Source organism: Panthera tigris, chromosome C1, assembly GCF_018350195.1.
Source record: "Panthera tigris isolate Pti1 chromosome C1, P.tigris_Pti1_mat1.1, whole genome shotgun sequence".
Classification (NCBI taxonomy): Eukaryota; Metazoa; Chordata; class Mammalia; order Carnivora; family Felidae; genus Panthera; species Panthera tigris.
The window spans coordinates 40241937-40262080 of record NC_056667.1 but is presented as its reverse complement, the minus strand read 5'-3'; the positions used below and the strand labels follow the sequence as shown (position 1 = coordinate 40262080).

Sequence of the window (20144 nt, the reverse complement as noted above, 5' to 3'; positions counted from 1 at the left end):
AGTCCACAGCAGGGATGCAGAGTGGAGTACAGGGTTTAAGTATGGAAATGAAGTTAGCTAGCAGGTTTAGTGACAGTAGGAAAGACAGGAGAATAATAGATTGAAGCAAATGGAGAATGTTTCTGGGTTCTGGATTTTTAGAGCTATTGTAGTAAAAGTTAGTGACAAAGTACAAATTATAGATAATGACTGAGATAGAAGATAAGTAATAGTTACAAGAATAAAAATGTTAAGTATGAAGTTAAAGTGCTTGGTAGGTGACAGTGACACAACATTTACCATTTATAAAGACAGGTTTTTTTGCCAAGTCTTTTATATATATATATATATATATATATATATATATATATATATATATATATGATATTAAATCTTCACAATAAATCAGAAATATTATTAACCAAATTTTGTAGATGGGGAAACTGAGTTAGGGGTAGTGGTGAGGTGGTGAGAAAGAGTGATTATTGGGAGTTCATTTAGGTTCTTGTTTGAAGAAGGCTAGATAGCCTAATTAACTTTAGTCTGTATTAGAAAAAACATACACATAGGTATAAATGTTATAACTAAATGGGATAATGTTAAAGAATAACCTGCATACTTCTAGAATAAGAAAGAGAATGGTAAAACTTAGTGCATCAGCAAACAATAATATGAAAAAAGGAGCACAGGAAACAAGGAAAGTAGAAGAAAAACAAAATATGGTAGCAAAAAAAAAAGAAATCAGGTATATTGAAATCTCAGTAAAATATTAAACCGTGCTATTAAAAGCTCTCATATAGGAGTTTTAAAAATAGTCCACTATATGTTCTTTACCAGAGAAACATTTTTTGAAGAAATGGCATAGAAAAGGGAAAATAAAGGGACAGAAAATGATATTCTAGCCAATATTAATTAAAAGAATGTATAGCATTCTTTTCACAACACAAGTTGTGAACTTGTGTGTACAAATCAGCAAAATTGACAAAATCACCGGAAGAAATAGATTAACCACAATCATATACAAACATCTTTCAAAAACTAATGAATTAAACAATTGTATTCTTGCCAGCTGTAGAAGATTTGAATAGCTGAATTAAACACAAGTGCAATACTAATGAAAATTGGCCATGTACTAGAACACAAAGCTAGTATCAAAAAATTGCTATCATACTGACTTCATTCTCTGGCCATCATGCAACAAAATTACAAGTGAAGTTATAATAAAAGATATTTCTGAGATCCTCCATACTTTTGGATACTACAGATAATGTATTTCAAAATTATAGGTTAAAATGAAATCATAGTAGCAATCACTGGATATTTAGAAATGAACATAACTGAGAGTGCTAGATACTAAAACTTAGAATATAACCAAAGTGGTACTTAGAGGGAAATATGTAATCTTAAGTCCACTAATTAAAAGACAAGAAAGATAGAAAACACTTGCATTGTATGTTCAACTTAAAAAAATAGAGAAATAACAACAGAGTTAACCAAAAGTAAATAGAAGGAAAGAAAGATTAAAAAGCAGAAGTTATTGATAGAGGTAATCAACATCAAATTAACTCTGGAAAGTCAAAACAGGAAAAAGTAAGAGGCAAGCACAAATAAAAATATCAGAAATGAAAAAGGGAACTTAACTACAGATTCATAAAAGTTTTCATAATAAGGTAACTATTAAATAATACTAAAGCAAGTAAGAAATTAGTAAATTTTAAAACAAAATTATACGTAAATAATAACAGAAGATCTTAAAAGTGTCCCATAAATGTAATGAGCTAGGCAGCCTTCACTTCTTGGCATGAGGTTAACCTTTATTTTTGTCTACTGTTCCTTAAGGTTTTCCCATCAAAATATGTAGTAATGGAAGGAGCTCTGGCTTTATAGAACACATAGACTGTTCAGTCCTGTATTTGCCTGACACTGGCCTTTTGGCCTAAGGCAACATTTTTCCTCTGTAAGTCTTAGTTTCCTTAGTATTATTTCATGTACGGCTATCTTCTCCAATCAGATCCTGAGCTTTGAAAAGCAAGGGGCACCTGGGTGGCTCAGTCAGTTGAGCATCCAACTTCAGCTTAGGTCATGATCTCTCAGTCCAAGAGTTTGAGCCCTGTGTCAGGCTCTGTGCTGACAGCTCAGAGCCTGAAGCCTGCTTCCGATTCTGTCTCCCCCTCTCTCTGTCCCTCCCCTGCTTGTGCACTCTCTCTCTGTCTCTCAAAAAATGAATAAATGTTAAAAAAAGTTTTTTTAAAAAAAGAAAAGCAAGAACATTCTTAATGAGCATCTTCCTCAACTTATGAAAGTGTCATGTATGTAAAAGGCCCTTAATAACAAACATTTGTTGTAATGAATGTGAGAAGTTTCATGACTAATTGAAGAATGTCACTTTTGGTTCTTGCATCCGTACTCTCTCCATTGGCTGTTTTGCTAGTTGTCAAATTCATCATAAGGTGTTTTTCAGATAAGTTGAGAGTCCTATCTATCATGTTATTTATGCAGGATGTCAATTTTTCACTCATTTACCAGATATAGATTGAGTGCCATCTTACAATATGTTAAGTTATTGTTCTAGGTGCTAGAGATATAATGAGAAACAAGCTGACAAGGTGCTTGCTTTCATGCAGTTTACAGTATAGTATGTGTAGAGGTGGGGGGACAGGCAAGAAACTATAAAAAAAACAATAGATGATAGTAAGTGCTTTCTAGAAAACCAAAATAGAGTGACATGATAAGAATTGGGTGGCTACTATAGGTTGTATGCTCAGGAAAGGCCTCTCCAAAGATACACTGTTTAAGTTGAGACATGAATGGTGGAGGAGCCATTAAAGTGAAGAGCAGAAGAAAAAGTATTTTAGGTGTGGGAAATAGTGCTGAAGCTTTCAGGTCATATGTAAATATTAGTTGGAGGTTGAACATTTTGGATTGGGTATTACTAATGATAACTTGCTAGAAAAGGACTGAGAGGATGTCTCGGTAGAGTCTTGGGCAGTCTTTTCACCTTGCTTTGGCCTTGTTTTAATAGGTGATGAAAATGTTCAGTTCCATTTTAGTTATATAGGTTTTTTTCATTTTATGGAAAGGTGACAGAAAATAAGGTATCCCTGTGTAGTTGTCCCTTTTATAAGTAGTAACTGAGTCTTTGAACTTTGACCTTTTTATACTCAGAGGATGGTTCCAGTTAATATTTTAATGACTTCCATGAGTTTGTTTTTGAGCTCTGTCACGCAGTCAAGCATATGGTCCTCTTGTGTGGCCTCTGAATTGTGAAGTTGCTGTTAACTATGACTTTGAGTTCATTGCTATTGTATAAGCAGGGTTAAATTCAGGGTGCTAATTGGGACTCTTGTGATAGTTGAGTAAACCACTAGTGTTAAAATATATGACTTTTTTTTTGGTCCTTGGAAAACCATTGGTGTGGGAAAGCAGGTGACAGTAGTCTTGAATTAAGCAAGAGTAGGGTGTTATACTTTCCAATGGGTGCTGTGGAAGGAATCGAGGAGTAATGAGTCAAAGGTATCTTAGTTGTAACCCCAGCTCTGCCACAGAATCATTGTGTGACAAAACTATTTTAATGGCTAAACAAGCACCCAATGGAGTATGTGGTTTAGACTTGAATCCTAAGTGGAGTCTTTTACCTCTTATTCCAGATCTAAATCTTAAGACCCACATACTCAGGTAGCCTAATAGAGTTATGACTGGGTCTTTAGAGCCTGATGGGCTGGTGCAATAGGCCTGCTTCACCAACCTAGTCACAGTAGGAAAGACAGCTTAGGGAGTTCATGGCAAGCTTTGTCCAGGTGTATCTACCACAGAGGGTAAGAAGTGGGAGAGAATTCATTGCACTAGGACATAGGAAGTGAAAGAGGAAGCTGCTGGTTTAGTCCTTGCCTTCTGTGACTCCTAACCTAGTACAGTGTGACCTTGTGAATAATTGCAATAGTCTCTTCTTTTCTTCCTCTGGGAGAAACAGGTCTAGAGTGGGGAAAAATACTCTAAGTGTTCTCATTAAAACTTCCTTTGTGGGGAGAAGCAGCATGGGCGGAAATAGTATACTCCCTATGAGCAGAGGCAGAAGTGAAGAAAAGCAGATGAAACACCATTCTTCTCAGGATCCTTGAGGTCTCTAACTCTCCACATTTCATATGTGTTTCACTATACCCATTAAGCATGGTATATATAAAAAGGGAAAGACTGAAGTATTCCTCCTCTGTCCTTAGCTTCTTATAACTATCCAGCAGTTGTGGTAGTAAGTATCCACCTGTGCTCCTAGCCTTGGTTCTAGCTGAGGTGTATTGATACTCATATAAACGTAGTATGCCTTTTTCTTTTTCTTTCTCATTCTTGTCTCTTCCACCCTGTACTGAAACTCTACTTGACTCTCATCTTTCCCCCTAACCCCAACGAAGAAAGATAACTGAGAAGCACCATGTAATTTTGTGGGATTCAGTTATTTGAAGGACATTCTGAAGATGCCTCCAGACTCTATCCTTCTTCTATTTCCCCAAAACCTCACAATCTCTGCACAAATGTTAATTCTTGTAATATTTTTCACTCTTTTGTGTGTTTCCTGCTAAGGTATACTTCCTTATGCAAGAAGAGTCACACCCACAGGGTTCTGACTTAGAATGAGAAGAAAGCTCTCATTCTAAGGGTATCGTCTTTGGAAGGACTTAAAGCAACCATCTAATCTAGTCCTATTTTATGACTGGAAGAACTAAGGTACAGAAAGGAGAAGTTAGTCTGTTAGGCCTTAGCTTTTTCATCCAGAGTGATCAGGTTGATAATTTCTGCCTCCTGGGACTTTGGGGAGGGGCATTGTGATTAAATAAGATAGCTCATGTGAGCACTGTGCAGGTCACAGAGCTAGTTAATGGATGAGTGAGGACTTGGCTGTCAGGGAACTCTTAACTAACTCTAAACCACTCATTATAGTGCCTCTGAGCATGCTCAAAAGGTCAGAGTGAATATGGTCCTGAATATAACGTCTCACTTCAGCCTGGTTCATGTGTAAAGTAGATGCTCATAATATCCTTTAAATGAAGATGGACAAAGTGATGCAGCTCCTTTAGGAAGAGGTGAACAACTTCCAAGGGGGGGCTTTTTTTGTCTAAGTATTTTTATTTTCAAACCCGAAAAAAAAACCCCACACAGTAGGCTTTAATGTCTAAATAATTTTCTGACATGTTATTTGAAATGGTTGTTCTATGAGTGTGTCTTCTTCATGGTGACTTTTTATTGATCAATATTTGTGAGATGTTAGCAGCGTAGAAGAGAGATCTTAACTGGCCTACACATGACAATTTTGTGAAAACTTTGTATATGGAAGTAAATACTCTGAATGGATCAAGTAACTTTTTTTCCAAAATGCTTTACAAAATAACTTTTTGTTGTTTTTACAAAGGATAGTCACCTTTGGGAATACTTTACCAGTGTCATAATCATTATGATATTTGATAACACTTTGATATATCATTTTTAAAGTAGGTCATTATTTCTCAAGAATTAGTGGATATAAGCGGTGCTTCAGGTACATTATTGTGACTGCTGTTCAACTTAAATTTAATTCTAGTGAGTATTAGAATTTGTAAAAGTGACATTAGAAAGTATTGGGTTAGTAAATGTTTCAAAATTTAATAAGGGGGTTACTAAAAAGTAGCTTATTTTAATAAAAGGACATTTCCCTGAAGTTATGCATTCTGGATGAAAGAAGAAACTTTTCTCCAATTAAAGCATTGATGGAGTTCACAACACATCTAATTGGATTGATGTACCAAACCCATTTATTCAGTTTACTGCCTATTGATAGGTCAGTGACCACAGATATTAGCTTGTTAACATCACACTTTGAAAAAGAATTGCAGGTATTCTCTATAGTTGATTTAATGAACAGTCAGAAACTTGGTCATAATTCATGAAACAAAAATCAATATATCTGTAAATGTAATTTTTTTTTTGTTTTCTTCACATTTTGTCTACATGGATGGAATTATTTTTTGACAGTTTTGCTATAAACTACTTGATGGATCACAATATATCACTATCACCACTAATTACCACATTTTGATTCATCTTACGTACTTTGGTTAATACATTTTGCTGAATCCAATATATCACTATATTGATAAACAGTAATTATAAAGACACCTGAACTTGAAATTATCATGAAAAATGTTATTAAGAATTATGTGAAACCAAATGTTTGTTTATCTAGACATATTTAATTGCCAGCAAAGAAAGCAATTAAAAGTAGCTGCAAGGTAAGAGGCCAACCTTCGTTAAACGTGGTTTTAAGATTGTTACAGAACTTGTGGTGATGATAACATGGTGTCTTGGAGGATGTTAACAACTGTAGCAGAGTGTTAATTAAGAATGATGTAATCTGCAGCTCAGAATTATTAGTATCATATGTTAGTTTAGCTGGACAGGAGCAAAACCTAGTTTCAGTTATGATAAGGGCTCAAGTTGTATTTATAGTGGAAAGATTAACATTTTATTTTTATGCTCTTCCTGAGACAATTTAAAAATCCTGAATAAAATACAGTCAAATGTAAACATCAAGTCCCTAGCTCATTTACATATGTGCCAGATTTTCAAACTGATTGCTATTTGAACCTAATCTGTCATTGCTGGCTGCATTAGCTACAACAAACATTACATTTACATATTGATTTCTTATTTTGTTTTAGTGTAAATAATCCATAATTATAGTAAATTTGGTCTTTTGTTGACAAGAGCTCATATGACTCTGTAAGTTTAGAATGGAAATTTAAATTGCCATGTGTGATGCTTTTTAATTTAAAATCTTGATGTATCTGAAAGGATAAAAAGATCGCTGTAGATCATAAAATATTCCCAGAAACAAAAAAGAGAACATTTTGTAGGGCCTTTTGGGAAGATATAAATTATGAAGTATTAATGAAAAATTCAGTAGCACATTTGAAGTATATTATCTACATTTTTTCTAATAAAGTAATTTGAAAAAAATTACTGTTTTTGCTTCAGATTCAGGTCATATTTAAAAAGTAAAATCTACTGGAAATGAGCCCTCTAAGTCTGTACTTTATACTGATAGTTTTGTTTAAAATATCCACTACAAGAAAATAAACAACATATACACACAGCAGGAATGAAACAGGAAATATTTTAATCTTTATATTGGTGTTAATACTTTACTTATTGTAACTACATATACAGCATTATTTTGAGAAGTATGATTTCACTGTCAACAAGCTATATGTGTCAGTGAACATGATGTGTCAACAAATCCATGGTTTCCATTTACATTGATTAAAAGGTCTGTTGTATTTGTGAAGATAAAAATAAGGGGCCCATCCAATTGCAAAATGGTAGCTATCAGATTGTTCAAGAGTTTATTTATATGGTTTACATTTTTCTATAGAGATCAAATTTACATACAATAACATACAATTGTTTTTTGCAAATTTATTTATTTACAATTAAATTTTTTTGAGTGTAGTTGACACACAATGTTACATTAGTTTCTAGTGTACAACATAGTGATTCCACAAGTTTATACGTTATGCTGTATTCACCACAAGTGTAGCTATGATCTGTCACTGTACAATGCTATTACAATATCATTGACTATATTCCTTATATTGTGCTTTTTATTTCTGTGACTTATTCATTCCATAACTGGAAGCCTTTATCTCCTACTCCCTTTCACCCATTTTGCGCATACCTCAGCCAAAAATGTACAATTCTTAAGTTTCTCCCAGTTATAGGAGTTTTGACTAAAGCATATTGTTTTCTACCATGGATTTCAATGAGTGAGGTTTTAATTTGGAGGTGTATATATTTATATATTTATACATTTAGAAGCTTGTGTTCAACTGATAGCAGCTGTTTACATGGTGCGGTGAATACAAAAGTTCTAAAAACCCTTATTACATTAGTTAATGTAATAAGTATTAGTATTAGTATTAGTCAGGATGCTATAATAAAATACCATAGAGTGGGTGGCTTACACAACAGACATTTATTTCTCACAGTTCTGAAGGCTGGGAAGTTCAAGATCAAGGAAGGTACTGGTAGATTTGGTTCCTGGTGAAAGCCCTCTTCTTGGCTTGCAAATGGTTGCCTTCTTGCTGTGTCCTCACGTGGCAGAGAGAGAAAAAGCTCTGGTCTCTCTTCCTCTTCTGTTAAGGACACTAATCCCATAATGGGCGCCGCCTTCATGATTTAGCTAAATTTAACCTTCTAAAGGCCCTACCTCCAAATACCAGCACATTGGGGATTAGTCGTTCAGCTTGTGAATTCCAAAGAGACGCAAACATTCAGCCCATAAGAGCCCTGAAACCTAAATCTGAATTTGTTGTGTTTCCTAGTTTGGTTGTTTAATCTTGATGGATGTATACTTTATAACAATGTTTCTCTTAGAACTGTTAACTATTTTAATAGGAAGGCTAGGGTATAGGCTGCCCAAATCTGCCCACTGAAGACTTTAAGAGGGAATTCTTGATTTAAGAAATTGCTGGAAAGGAAATTCTTAAATTACTGTCATATTCTGGATGCAAGATACCCTGCCTGCTACTGCGCTACCCTATAAAATAGGCCTGCTGCTATTTGGCAGGAAGAAAGCCATACCTCTTCTTCTATTTAAATGTTTATTTATTTTGTGAGAGAGAGTGTATGCACAAGCCGGGGAGGGCAGAGAGAGAGAGAGGGAGACAGAGAATCCCAGGCACTGACAGTGCAGATCTCCCATGCAGTTCTCAAACCCACAAGAACCATGAGATCATGACCCGAGCAGAAATCAAGAGTTGACGCTTGACCTACTGAGCTACCCAGGCACCCCAGCCATTCCTCTTCTTATTAATCAGGAATTAACAACAGGTATATAGCTACATGATGATCAAATGATTGTTTCACTACCATAATGCAGTGTTAAGCTAACCTTGAAAAATCACTGCATTATACATATTAAATAGCCATGTGCTTTCTGCAGAAAGAGGATCTCTAAAGTGCTCTTTCAGTGTGAAATGAACTCAGTCAAGACAGTAGACTGTTAACATTTATTTCTTTTTTAAAAAAATTTCTTTTAATGTTTATTTTTGAGAGAGAGAGAGAGACAGTGAGTGAGGGAGGGGTAGAGAGAGAGGGAGACACAGAATCCGAAGCAGGCTCCAGGCTCTGTGCTGTGAGCACAGAGCCCGACGTGGGGCTCAAACTCATGAGCCATGAGATCATGACCCGAGCCGAAGTCAGACGCATAACCAACTGAGCCACCTAGGCACCCGTTACGTTTATTTCTTAATGCTGTTGCTTTTATCAGTACTTGATCCATAGAGGCTAATAATTGATGGTTTTTTATGCCCACATGTATAAAAATGTATGTAGTTTCAAATTTACTTACTGGGGCTTTTGTGTTAAGATTTGCTATACATTATTTTCTCCTTATTAAAAAACTGGAGAGGGTGCCCAGGTGGCTCAGTCAGTTAAGCGTCTGACTCTTGATTTCAGCTCAGGTCATGATCTCATGGTTTGTGGTTTGAGCCCCTGGCTTGGGGTCTGCACTGAAAGCATGGAGCCTGCTTGGGATTATTCTCTCTCCTCTCTGCCCTTTCCCCCGCTCGCACGTGCACCCTCTCTCTCTCAAAAAATAAACAAACTTAAAACTGGAGGGCAATATAAAATGTATTAAATTAAGCCAGTGAATTAAAGGGAAATTGGTACTTACTAGAAGGCAGATATTTTATAGATGGCCTCTTGATTTCTGATAAATGTTCATAGTTTAATTGGAATAGGATCTCCCCAGGCAGAGGTGGACATTCTACTAATGAAATGGCACTATAAGTGTAAAACTTGTGGACAAAAAAGAAAGCAGAGCGGGATGTTCTACTGGAACTATTGCTGGAATTGTGTTGATGGCTTCAATATTGATGCTTAGCTATAACATTGAGAATTTTAAGGGAGTAGTTTGTTTCCTTCCTTCCTTCCTTCCTTCCTTCCTTCCTTCCTTCCTTCCATTCCCTCTCTTGTATCATTCCCCCCTCAATTTTATTTTATTTTATTTTATTTTATTTTATTTTATTTTATTTTTTTAATGTTTATTTATTTTTGAGAGAGAGAGAGAGAGAGAGAGAGAGAGAGAGAGAGAGAGAGGGAGGGAGTGGCAAGTAGGGAAGGGACAGAGAGAGAGACATGTACAGAATCCGAAGCAGGCTCCAGGCCCTGAGCTGTCAGCACAGAACCTGACACGGGGCTCCATGAACTATGAGATCATGACCTGAGCTGAAGTTGGCTGCTTAACCAACTGAGCCACCCCGGTGCCACCCCCTGTTGCCCCAATTTTAAAATGAAGAAACTAGCTAGGAGAATTATGAGATGGTATATATGAAAATATCTAGCACTTGGTCTATTAATTGCCTAAAAATGTGAATGTTCATTGTATTATATTGTAGTGTATTTTTTACAAATAGTCACTAGCTTAAAGCTTGGGAATAATGTATGTGATTCTTATTACAATTTAAACATTAATTTCACTCTCTGAGGGTAGAGCAGTGGCAAGTTTTAACAGCTCTTATCTTTTGTAGAAAAAAAATCTTTTTGTTGGTAAATGCAAATATTCTAACTGAAAGGAAAATCATGATGAAGAATCAAAAATTAAATACCTTACAGTGAGAATAGAATATATATTCTATCGAAACCATTTCTTGCTTTGGGTTAAAATTGAAGGTTGTACATTTGCTTATACCTTTCCTTCTCCCTCTAATTGAAGTGAAAACATGCCATTAAAAAAATCATTTCATGTTATTTCTCACCCACCCACTTTGGTTGGCAGTAGTCCTTAGAGTTATTATAAAGGTTAAAAGTTACATAGCATGAATGACTGCATTTTGAAGGTAAAAGACTGCCTGAAGGTAGATTAACTGAGGCTAGCTATCCTAATCAACCATTAGAAGGCACTGTTAAAAAATTGCTCCTAGATGCAATAGCTATGAGGACTCATATCATTCTGCTAAGTAGCAGCTAGAATCTGTGTCTAGATAATATTGTAGCAATAAAGTCTTTGCCAATTATACCAGTCACCACAGTAAATTCTTTACAGCTTTCACCCCCATTTCAATTCACCCCCCCCCAAAAAAAAACCTCAGAAAACCAAGAAACAAAATTTACTCAGTTCACATGCCAGATTCTGTGGAAAGCCTCTGTGGTTAAATTTAGGTATTCTTCCTCCTTATTTCCATAGCACCTTAGGAGAAGTGGTATTAGCATTCTTAGCAAACAGTACCATATGTGAATTGTAAGTTTACTTATCTTCCCATCTCTCAATAAACTCAGTGAAGGTAGACCTGTGATCTTACTGGGTTCCCTTTCTCAGTACCTGGAAAACAAATCCTAAGGGTTAGACCTGGGTGGCTGCTTCTTATTTTGTGTGTGTCTTTAAGCAAGTAACTTAACATCAGTTTTGCCATCTGTGAAATGGAAAATGATAATCATAACGTCATAAAGTTGACATGAATTTCTTAATGCCTGATGCCTAGTAGCACTCATTAAAGGCTAGCTATCATTGTTAATGGCTAAGTGAATGAGTGAGGCTGGAGTCTGAGGTCACAAATAATATCTTTAGCTTACTCCTCCAGACAAACCATTCTCACAAGGAATATGAATGTGGTATATCAACACCAAATAAGACCTGTGTAAAAAGAGAACACTGTGAGGGAGTCTAGATAACATTAGGCCTAGTATAAAATTACATTCAATGCATCAAAAAAAGTTTTATCCTCTATGAACTCCTGCAGAGGAATGGAACTAAAACATGCTACTAAAAAACACCATAGATCCTTTTATTAATGTTTCACTGTCATTGTAAGATTTCAGAGTATGAATACCCCTCAAAAGTGTTCCGTTTTCAGGATGCCTGGGTGGCTCAGTTGGTTAAGGGGCCAACTGTTAGTTTTGCCTCAGGTCATGATCTCCCAGTTCCTGAGATGAAGCCCCGCATTGGGTTCTGTGCTGACAGCTTGGAGCCTGCTTGGGCTTCTCTCTCTCCCTCTTTCTCTGTCCCTCCCCTGCTACTTCCCTCCCATGAATCTGCTTACTCTCTCAAAATAAAAATAAAACAGCTAAAAAAAAAAAGTGGTCTGATTCCACTAAGTTATATAACAGGGCACCTTAAAGCTTATATGCCATAAAAATTTCCACTTGGCTTTCTAAAATTTAATATTCACAGTTCTATGAAGGATTATTCTCCTTTTCCTGAAGAGGAAACAGAATTTACAGAGTAATTAAGTGTCTAAAATAGGGCCTTGTATGTGGTGGACATTCAGCAAATACATTGAAAGAATGTATGATTGACATTTCAAAGTCCAACAACTAGCAAGTAGTGGAGCCAAGGATTCAAATCTAGCTCTGTGACTCTTGAGCAGTTTAAACCTATAAATATTTTTTCTTGCCTAGTTACCTTGCCCCGGGACTATCCAGGAATTGTAGAACTACACTAAAGTGATGTTCTTCTAAAGTAGTCTGAGTCAGTGCTGGTCCTAACAAACCTTTTGCAAAATTACTGCACAGGTCTGCCAGTCAAGATCAAGAGACATATCTAAAGAATTGCATAAAGGCAAGCACTAAAAGTATTAGACATGTGTAGATCCATATGTAAAGATAAAGGAGGATCTATACAATAATCAAGACTTCTGGAATTCTGAGCTCCTTAGCCTGGCATTTGAAACCTCCATAATGGTCGTGTTTAATTTTTTGAAGTTTTCTTTTTCACAAACCCTTCATCACATCCCCTTATACTTCTTCCTTATTGCTTTCTGCACTTTTCCCTATATTCTCCAATCTCCATCTCTGCTCAAACTAGCCTATAGTCACCCTCCATATCTACGTGTCCAATTACTATCCATTCTTCTTCGTATTACTTCAAAGTACCGTTTCCTTTCTTCACAATCCTCACATCTGTTTTAAATTCTATGAGTAGTCTATCTTGACTATAACCAATAATAAGGGGACAAGTGGGTGGCTCAGTCAGTTGAGCTTCCACCTCTTGATTTCCACTCAGGATATGGTCTCACAGTGGTGAGATTGAACTCCATATCAGGCTCCATGCTTAGTGTGGAGCCCACTTAAGATATATTCTCTCTCTCTCTCTCTCTCTCTCTCTCTCTCTCTCTTTTTTTTTTCCCCTACCCTCTCTCCCTCCCTCCCTCCTTCCTCACTCACACTCTCTCTGAATGAATAAATGAAAATAATAGGAATCAAATAATTATAGAAGGAATGAATGAATTGTGAACTCCTAGCAGGCAGGAGTCTTAATCATCTTTGTATCTCCAAAGCAGCCTAGCCATTTGGGAGATAGGATACTGATGTGTAAAGGACATAGAATTAAATATAATTTAGAAACTGGGTTTCATCTTTTTGTATCTGCATGACCTTGGGCAATTACTTGACCTTTTTGAACCACAATTTTGTGAATAAAATGGCACTTCATAGATAGTGAATGGCAATCTGTGAATGACTATCTGAGTGAATGTCTCAAAAAAAAAATGACAGTTAGTAGTTCTTTATATGCAGTTCAGAATATGCAGCACTAACTACTCCTTAAATGTTTATAGGATTCAGTTGAATCACTTTTTATTATGCTAGTTGCCAAGGGAAATACTGATGAGTAATAAGATATCTATCTTTAAAAGACTTGTAGTTTTGAATTGAGGACTTCCACACATGAAACAAATCAAACTGTACAAAATATGCTATAATTATTAAATACAGTATATGATAAAGGAATTGGGAGAAAAGGAGGTCAATAATAAATAAAAATGGTACGTCATAAGGTGGTCTGAAAGCTGCAGTATTGGTAGGGTGGTTGTGAAGGAGGATGAGAATAACATGAACAGAGATTGAATTGAGTATGGTGTGATGTTTCTGACATGAGAAGTTAGCTAATCTCTAGAGCAAAAGCCAAATTTTGAAGAATAGTTGTGAAGTCAGTCTACCTATGAAAGGCCTTGAACTCCAAATAGGCTTTTCATTACTTGCCACTTTTGACCCCAAATTCATTTAGCATGCAGATAATTGAACAATTAACCCAGCCTCTGTTTGAGCCACATTGCATGCCTTTCACACACCCTTCGCTGTGGTCATAATGAGCTTTTTCCTGAATGTTGTCCTTTTTCTGACCTTATTGTACTTAACATCTCAGCATCAGTTGGTGTAATTGCTCATGCCCTTCCTAACTGAAACACTTTTTTTGACTCCCTTATGCTAGACTTTCTTGGTCTTTCTCTTATCTCACTGACCACTTATCAATCTCCTTTACTCTGACTCCTCCTCCTATGCTTGATTTCAAATGATTGGGATGCCTGGTGCTCCATCCTGGCCTCTCTCCTTTTCTAAGCAAACTATTTCTCTAGATTATTTCTTTTGCCCACAAAATCTAAATACTGTCTGTACGCTGTCAACTGTCCTGCTCTGAGCTGTCTTCCTTGACCTTCACCTCTGTATAGCTGTACATGATATCTCTTTTTGGATGTCTAATAGGCATCTTAACATGTCCAAAACTTCATTCTCAATTTCCCCAACCAATATGTTCCCACCCCAGTTTTCCTTGTTAAATCCAATTCTGTCCTTCCATTTGCTTAGGCCAGAAATTTGAGGTTATGTTTTTCTCTCATTCCATCAGTAATTTGTCTGGCTTCTACCTCTGAAAGATATCTGAACCTGACAACTCTTTACCATCTTTGCCTCTACTGCCCTAGTCCAAGTCACCACCACTTCTTACCAGGGCTAGCCTCCTAACTCTTCTAGCTCTCCCTGCCTTACTGTTTCCTCACTGTAGCCTGAACAGCCAGAATAATATTGTATACATGTAAATGTAAGTCAGCTCTTAACTATTTCCCTGTTTAAAACCTCCAGTGGTTTTCCCGTGCAATTACTATAAATATCAAGTTCTTTACTATGGTCTGCAAGGACCTACATGATCAGACTACTGCTATCTCTTTCTTATCATAACAGCTTCAACTTAAATGGCACTTCCTCAGAGATGCCTTCCCCAACTGTTCTGTTGAAAATAATTCCCTTCACGCTGTTCCTTTGTTACCTTTTTAATTGTAATCCTATTTTATTACTTCATGGCACTTAGTATTCTCTAAAATTGCTTACTCATTTATTTATTGTTTGTATCCTTTACTGGAATGTAAGTCTCATGAAAGCAGGGATCATGTTTGTTTTTTGTTTTTTTTTTTTTGTTCACTGCTGAACCCCTAGCATCTAGAACAATGTCATAAACATAGGTAGGTACTCAATAAATATTTGTTAACTGAGTGAATGAACTTACTACGTTCTGCCACTTGTTATTTCCTTGTCTAAAAAATGCCACCCTTCTGTCTTTCCCAGATGAAGCAAAAATTTCTTGTCTTCCAAATGATAAACACAAAGGTCCTACTTATCCAGCATATTTCAACTTATATTTTTCTTCTCCTCTAAAGCTTTCCGTAACCATTTCCCTCTTTCAGAGACAGAATTGAGCACTTCCTTCCATGTTTTCATTATACTTTTTTCAATTTCTCAGTTGTACCTATTGCATTATACTCTGGCTGTTTATATATTTGTCAAATTATATATTTGATTGTGAAGTCTTTTATGGACAGGACCTATGTATTATTTGGGTTGATATTCTTAGCACATGGAATAATGTAAGACATTGAGTTAATGTTGATAAATAAATTAATCAAAATCTTAATACCTATAGTAGTTTTCAAGAAAGTAACATTGCTTTGTGAGATACAAAGATGAGTAAGACTCTTGCCTTCTGGAAATTCACCATTTATTCATTATTTACTACATATTTATAGTGTGACAGGCATTATGCTTAAGTGCTAAGGATACAGTGACAAAGGTTCCTGCCTAAAGAAACTCTATTTTAGTTAGGTATTATTTCCTTTGATTTTGATCAGTAATATTTTATGCTATATATTGGTGTTTCCTAGGTATTTTTAGTCTATAATTAACCTGGGAACTCTATGGGAGACAGTGGGACAGAGATTAACTGCCTAACCCTAATCTTCTGTTGAATGTATGTTTATCATATAGTTACAGATTAGCAAAGAAAGAATAATAAAGGCCACAACTGTGTAGCACACCCAAATTGTCTTCCCACCTCCACCAGTCTGGCACAGTTATACCTGAGGCTGCCAGTATAGATTATTCATACATAATGGTGACAGATTTTTATTTTCTGGAGTGTTAACAGTGCTTCTTAAAATTGTCATAAACAAATAGAACTATGACTTATATTTCTTGTCTTAGGTGGTTAATTTCATTTACTCTTCATAGTTCTGATACATTTCTAACATTTTGGTTAATGTTGCTCTGAATTCTCCCAGTGTCTAAATTCTGTATATTTCTGAGTCCTAAGTGAAATCACAGATATTTTGAAGGAATCTGGGGATAACAATTAAAATTCTGTAGTTTTCAGTCAGTATCTTCTGAATTTTGACTGAAACCATATTTCTATTCTTACACAACATTCATGAGTATAAACAGTATTTTATATTTCTGTTCTTCTAAAACAGCTGTTTCACTTGGATTTGAACCAGAGCATTTGAGTATACATTTTAGTAATATATTTGGAATTTGATATAATTGAAAAATTTGGTTCTCTTGGAGGAAATACATAGTAGACAATAGCCTATGACTTCTAGAAAATTCTTATGTATGCAAAGTGTTTAGAATTGAAGTTTAAAAACACCTTGGTAGAGAAGGAGTTAACAGGTTAGCTCCCCTTGGTTGTTCTCAGCATGCTCTCTTGCCTTTAGGAGCTGAAGAGATGATAACATTGGGCCCGGACATGCCTGTGTGGAGGTTATGGTACTCCTGGGGTTTTTGCAGCTAGCTGTAAAGCAAGCTAGAACATGTTCATCTCAGAGTTCCTTGTTTTTCTTTCAACCCTTTCAGTGCCCTGCAGGAGTCATTAAATCAAAACTTCATGCTGATCATCACCCACCGAGAAGTCCAGCGGGAGTACAACCTGAACTTCTCAGGAAGCAGTACTATTCAAGAGGTGAGTTATGTCTCACAGCTAAGGAATAAAGGTAGCTCATTATAGCTAATGTTGACCCTGTTAAAGAGGGCTTATCTGTTCTAGTTGGAAACTCTCTTTATGTTTCATTATTGGGTTCTTAATTTTAATTAACTGGAGCATCAATGATTACTGTAGATATATTAAATGACTTGACCTAGAAAGATAGATGTTATAAATGAGAGCTCTTGATAACTCTTAAAATAGTCAACTTAAAACCTTGCTTAGAAATAACTCATTGTTATTACATAATGCATTTTATGGTTTTATAGTAATGATTTAAAATATTAATTTGGAAATTGTGGACAACATGCATTTTCGAACATGCTTGTACTTTATTTGAACGGTTGCTTTCAAATACATTATTTACAACATGGCTTTTTCCAAAAGGAATTTGAGAAAGCTTTGCTTAAGTAGCTCAATCCCAACGTTGGACAGTATTCGTGAAATGCTGTTGGAGACTGTCAGTCATTTAGCTCAGAATATCTGAGAAGAGTCTATTTATAGTGTTAATATTTTCTTCAATGTGGCCAACCAGGGCCACTGTTTCAAAAAAGAACCGCCCCCAAGAGAGAAAAGGTACCTTCTTGCCTGTGGCCCCACCCACTTAAAAGCCAGTAATTTATCTCCATGGGGGGAAAATATTCAAGGGTTTGACAGGACTTGTGTTTAGAAACATTGAAATGACAGTTATAACACATTACCTCTTGTTAGTTGTTAAGACAACAATCATTTGTCTACTAATATTTTTATAAAGAGAATTATGTTTAATCTTGGATTATTTCATCATTTTTTTCTTGGACTACATTGGTTAAAATAATTACTAATGTCATAATGAAAGAATGAGTTGTTTTCACCTAGTCATTTTTCAGACATATATGAATTGTTTTAGCAGTGGTTAGACTATTAATGGTTTCCTTTTTTGATGTTTTGTCAATGAATTTCAACTTCTGAATTTGCCGTAAATAAATCACTGTTTGAAGTTTATTTTCTTTGTTTATCACTTGAATAGTTGGTTGACTAGTAAATTTTTCTCTGCCCATACTTTGAATCATAAGCTTGAATTTGATTTTTCCCCAGGGTTTAAAAATATTAATTGCCATTTCATTCTTAACCTCTACAATGGGTGTTCTAGTTTCTAAATTGAAAGTTTTAATTCCTTGGAGAATCATTGTTGCTTTTACATTAAAAATAATGTTTAACTATGGCTATATTGCAGAATTTATTCTGGTAACTTTATGGTGGTAAAATTTAAGTTATATATTGGATGTAATTAAATAAGGAAATTTAGTTTCTAACAAGTAACTCCATTTTAATCAAGAAAAGCAAAAATAATATGAAGTAAATTTCATTCTGATTTACTTTCTTAAATTGAAGACTAGTATAATGCATGATGGATGAATATACACTTCTTTATTTCCTTTCTGACTGAAATTTTTATAGCCAAAATTTTAACTTTTTTTTTTTAAACATTTCCAGTTTCTATAGTTTGAGTGTGTTTCAATTTTCTCCCACAAGAGGGCAGAAAGGACTATTAAACTGATAGTCTAAAAATGCCATTCAGTGTTTTCAAATTAGCTTCTCTTATATTAACAAAAAGGAGCATAATGGCCAAGTTATTGTTTGATTTACAGATAATTGGCATATTGCAAGGAGGAGACTTAATTTCACCCTTTTAAATTAAACAGGGAGATTTAAAAAGACATAAAATATTCATTAATGTTCGGTGATTATAAAGTAGTGGCATATATTTATTTTGCCTTTATTACTGTTTCGATGGGAAAATACTGCAAATATTTCCGAAATCGAGTTGGCCATACTGACAAGTTGAAATGTTTAAGCAGCGTTAATGCAATCTGCTCACACCTGATATCCTATGCAGAATGATTCAAAATGACTACATCAATTATTAAAAGAAATATTTAAAATTCTGTAAATGTGCCATTGTGCGCCACAGTTGGCTGAAACTGTTCTCCATTGCCTGCAATTTAGATTATCAAATATATTTTAAGCCTCAAGGACTTGAAAACAGTAAACCTTTTCATACCATTTTCTAAATGAAAGATGTCCTAGAAATATTTTTGCAAAGACAGATATTCTTAACGTATTTCTTTGTAAGAGTTTGGTTTCCTCTTTTTCTTTTTTCTTTTTTTAAGTTTATTTAAAATAAGATTTTGAAATGCTAGGTGCCAGGACAAAATAAATGAAGTTTCTAATATCAGTTGCCTTTTATGAGTAGACAGGTACATGTAGGCTCTTTTATTCTGTACAACTTAGAAAATGAATATGGATAACACTCTCTAGGCCTGGGATTACACTCTGTAGGTCTAGTCCTAAGACTTTTCTTCTTCAACTTGTGGAATACTTGGGGGGCAGGGAGGTAGTTGGGAAAGAATAGACGCTTTTATGCTACAGCCATGCAACCCAGAGTGACACTTAAGTATGTGGCTTTTTTTGTTGTATGATTAAAAGTCAGTTTGCAACACAATAAAAATATAATGTCAGTATGATTTTGTCATACTAGAAATGTTAGAATTTTTGTAGTACTAGAAATGTTAGAATTTTTGCTATGAATGTAGAAGCTTAGTGATGCCTTACATCCTAAATTATAAATTAATTTCTGTCATCAGTTTCTTTTCAGTGTTGTTTAATATTTCCTAGAATGAATTTTGACCAATATGTGAGGGAAAGGAAGAAAAACCACCTGATTTTTTTTCCAGTGTAGGAGTATTTTATTTTTGCTATAGGTGGGGGAAAAAAAGCCCATTTTTTTGATATTTTTAAATTTTGAAAACCTTGCATATACAAGAGAAAGCTTTTGTAATATTTTTGTCCCAGAGAGAAATTTCTATTAAATGTAATAGGGTTGAAAAGGTCCTATGAATTCAACTTTTAATTAGACAAAATACATTTTTTAAAATACTGAATTAGAAAATAGAACTTAGATGTAGTTTGAATTTCAAATAAACTCTTCAGTGACCATATGTTCATGCAACTTAGTGGTGATAAACCGATAGTTGTGCAAGTGTTTGTTCATTCTGGCTCTGTGTTCTCTTGCTTCACAATGCATGACTTATGTCCTTCGGGTGCTCTAGATTTTAATTTAGGCTAGTTAGATATT

At 35.2% G+C, this 20144-nt stretch overlaps 1 protein-coding gene across 4 annotated transcripts in view; it reads left to right on the top strand.

Moving 5' to 3' along the window:
• FAF1 (Fas associated factor 1) overlaps nucleotides 1-20144 on the top strand; it is a 524128-nt gene that overhangs the window by 232807 nt on the left and 271177 nt on the right. For all 4 annotated transcript variants that reach the window (XM_007077228.2, XM_007077231.2, XM_007077229.2 and 1 more), the window contains one exon: nucleotides 16900-17005. In XM_007077228.2, the coding sequence (XP_007077290.1) occupies nucleotides 16900-17005 (106 nt within the window). The remainder of the gene's footprint in view (nucleotides 1-16899; nucleotides 17006-20144) is intronic.